The sequence below is a fragment of the Streptopelia decaocto genome (assembly GCF_964273445.1).
Source record: "Streptopelia decaocto genome assembly, contig: HAP1_SCAFFOLD_382, whole genome shotgun sequence".
Classification (NCBI taxonomy): Eukaryota; Metazoa; Chordata; class Aves; order Columbiformes; family Columbidae; genus Streptopelia; species Streptopelia decaocto.
The window spans coordinates 84,657-87,000 of NW_028115640.1; the positions used below are offsets into that span (position 1 = coordinate 84,657).

The 2,344-nt window shown below is 53.2% G+C and overlaps 1 protein-coding gene across 1 annotated transcript; it reads right to left on the reverse strand.

The window, feature by feature from the left end:
- Positions 1 to 433: 433 nt before the first annotated feature.
- LOC309452684 (olfactory receptor 14A16-like) lies at positions 434 to 1,348 on the reverse strand (the record flags this gene model as incomplete). Its single annotated transcript, XM_082077331.1, has 1 exon — positions 434 to 1,348. The coding sequence occupies one exon, from the start codon at positions 1,346 to 1,348 to the stop codon at positions 434 to 436; it is 915 nt and encodes a 304-aa protein (XP_081933457.1).
- Between the last annotated feature and the right edge of the window lie 996 nt (positions 1,349 to 2,344).

Here is a 2,344-nt window from a genome sequence, read left to right on the forward strand (position 1 = left end):
CAGAGCACTCAGGCCTTGCACCAACACAAGGGATGAGAAGGAGAGTGTGGGAGTGGAACCAGAACAGCTCTGGAAGAACAAGCGCTGGTGCTCCCTGGCAGGGCTGACATGGCAGAGCTGTTTTCCCCTCCACCCACGCACAGGAACTGTCTCTGCAGCTCCAAAAAGCCCTTGCAGGAAAGATATACCAAAAAACAAGTCGCTAAACAGCCCTTTATTCTGTTTAGAGACAAGGAGAGCACTGCTGCTCATTTAAGCAGCCAACAGTTATAAAAGAAAAGCCAACAGTGAATTAGAAAGGGGATGACAACATTATCACAATAAGAAAACCACCAAAAACACCAGAAAATCCAGCTGACAGGCTGGGCTTGTAATTAGCTACATTAAAACCCCTATATAGAAGAAGATGGGCAGTTTATTGCTTCAGAAAACACTAGGATATGAGTTTCCACAGAGCATCCTTGAGCTGCTGGTTCCTCATGCTGTAGATGAGGGGGTTCACTGCTGGAGGAACCACCGAGTACAGAACAGACACCACCAGGTCCAGCCATGGGGAGGAGATGGAGGAGGGCTTCAGGTTGGCAAACATGGCAGTGCTGAGGAACAGGGAGACCACGGCCAGGTGAGGGAGGCAGGTGGAAAAGGCTTTGTGCCGTCCCTGCTCAGAGGGGATCCTCAGCACGGCCCTCAAGATCTGCACATAGGACACCACAATGAACACAAAACACCCAAATCCTAAACAGACACTAACCACAATAAGCCCAAGTTCCCTGAGATAGGAGTGTGAGCAGGAGAGCTTGAGGATCTGGGGGATTTCACAGAAGAACTGGCCCAGGGCATTGCCCTTGCACAGGGGCAGTGAAAATGTATTGGCCGTGTGCAGCAGAGCAATGAGAAACCCAGTGGCCCAGGCAGCTGCTGCCATGTGGACACAAGCTCTGCTGCCCAGGAGGGTCCCGTAGTGCAGGGGTTTGCAGATGGCAACGTAGCGGTCGTAGGACATGATGGTGAGAAGACAATACTCTCCTGAAAAAAAAAAGACAAACAGAAAGACTTGGGCAACACATCCCAAAAAGGAGATGGTCCTAGTGTCCCAGAGGGAATTGGCCATGGATCTGGGGACAGTGGTGGAGATGCAGCCCAGGTCGAGGAGGGCGAGGTTGAGCAGGAAGAAGTACATGGGGGTGTGCAGGTGCTGGTCCCAGGCTATGGTGGTGATGATGAGGCCGTTGCCCAGGAGGGCAGCCAGGTAGATGCCCAGGAAGAGCCAGAAGTGCAAGAGCTGCAGCTCCCATGTGTCTGTGAACGGCAGGAGGAGGAACTGGGTGATGGAGCTGATGTTGGGCATTTGCTGCCTGTGGGCATGAGGACCTGTGCAAGGAGGAAAAGACAGTGGCATATCAGGGGAGACTTCTCTGAGGAAAATAAACATGCTGTTTCTCATGGAAAACCCCCTCCCTGATGGAGGGATGTTTCCGCTCATTCTGTTTCTACCAACTGAAGAAAAGAGTTCATCACAGTTTAAAATGGAGTTTGGGCATTTAGTTTCCATGAACACAGCTCTGGGGCAAGACCCTCTGAGCTGGTGTCAGAACAAAAACTAACCCACACTCCCACCCCAACCCCAGAGAGCAAGAGCACTAGGGACAGGTGGAGAAACAGGGAAGGACACTGCAGTGCTACCAGAAAATATAGCAAGGACAGAAAGGCAAACGGGCATGCTGTGGAACCTTCTCCTGACCCAGCTGTGCTGCTGCCACTCACATAATGACACTGTAGAGCAAGTACTTTTAGCACCTTTTTTGTGTACCACGTTCCAGGACCCCTTCACCTGGAGGTCCAGCTGCTGAGGTGGAGACTTGTGACCTGGACCCCATGGCTTTGGGGCAGAGGGTCTGCTGGGGAGGAGAGGAGACCAGGGGTTGCACTGGGAAATGTGTCTGCACTGCAGGGGATTGCAGGGGGGTCCTGAATCCCCTCCCCAGCATTTCTGGTCCACCTCCTTCTCCCTGCCCATGTCTGTGCTGCCTGCAGCTGTGTCTCTGTCCCTGGGTCTGCTCCCTGTCAGTGTCACAGACCCCGTCCCACCCGCTGTGTGCTCAGCTCTGTCCTGCTCACACCTCCTGGCACTGCCAAGGGGCAGCTCTGTGTGTGCAGGGGCTCAGGAGCAGCTCAGACAAGTCCTAACGAGACCTGGGGTCTCAGTGTCTGCTCCAATGAGAGAAATAAATCCCCATCTCCACTGCACACCCAGACAAGCAAGAGTGGAAAACTGAAAGCACAGACTCCTTCCCTTGCAGCTGTTGCTGTCTCGATGTCGTTGGTCAGAAGGACCCTCTGCCAT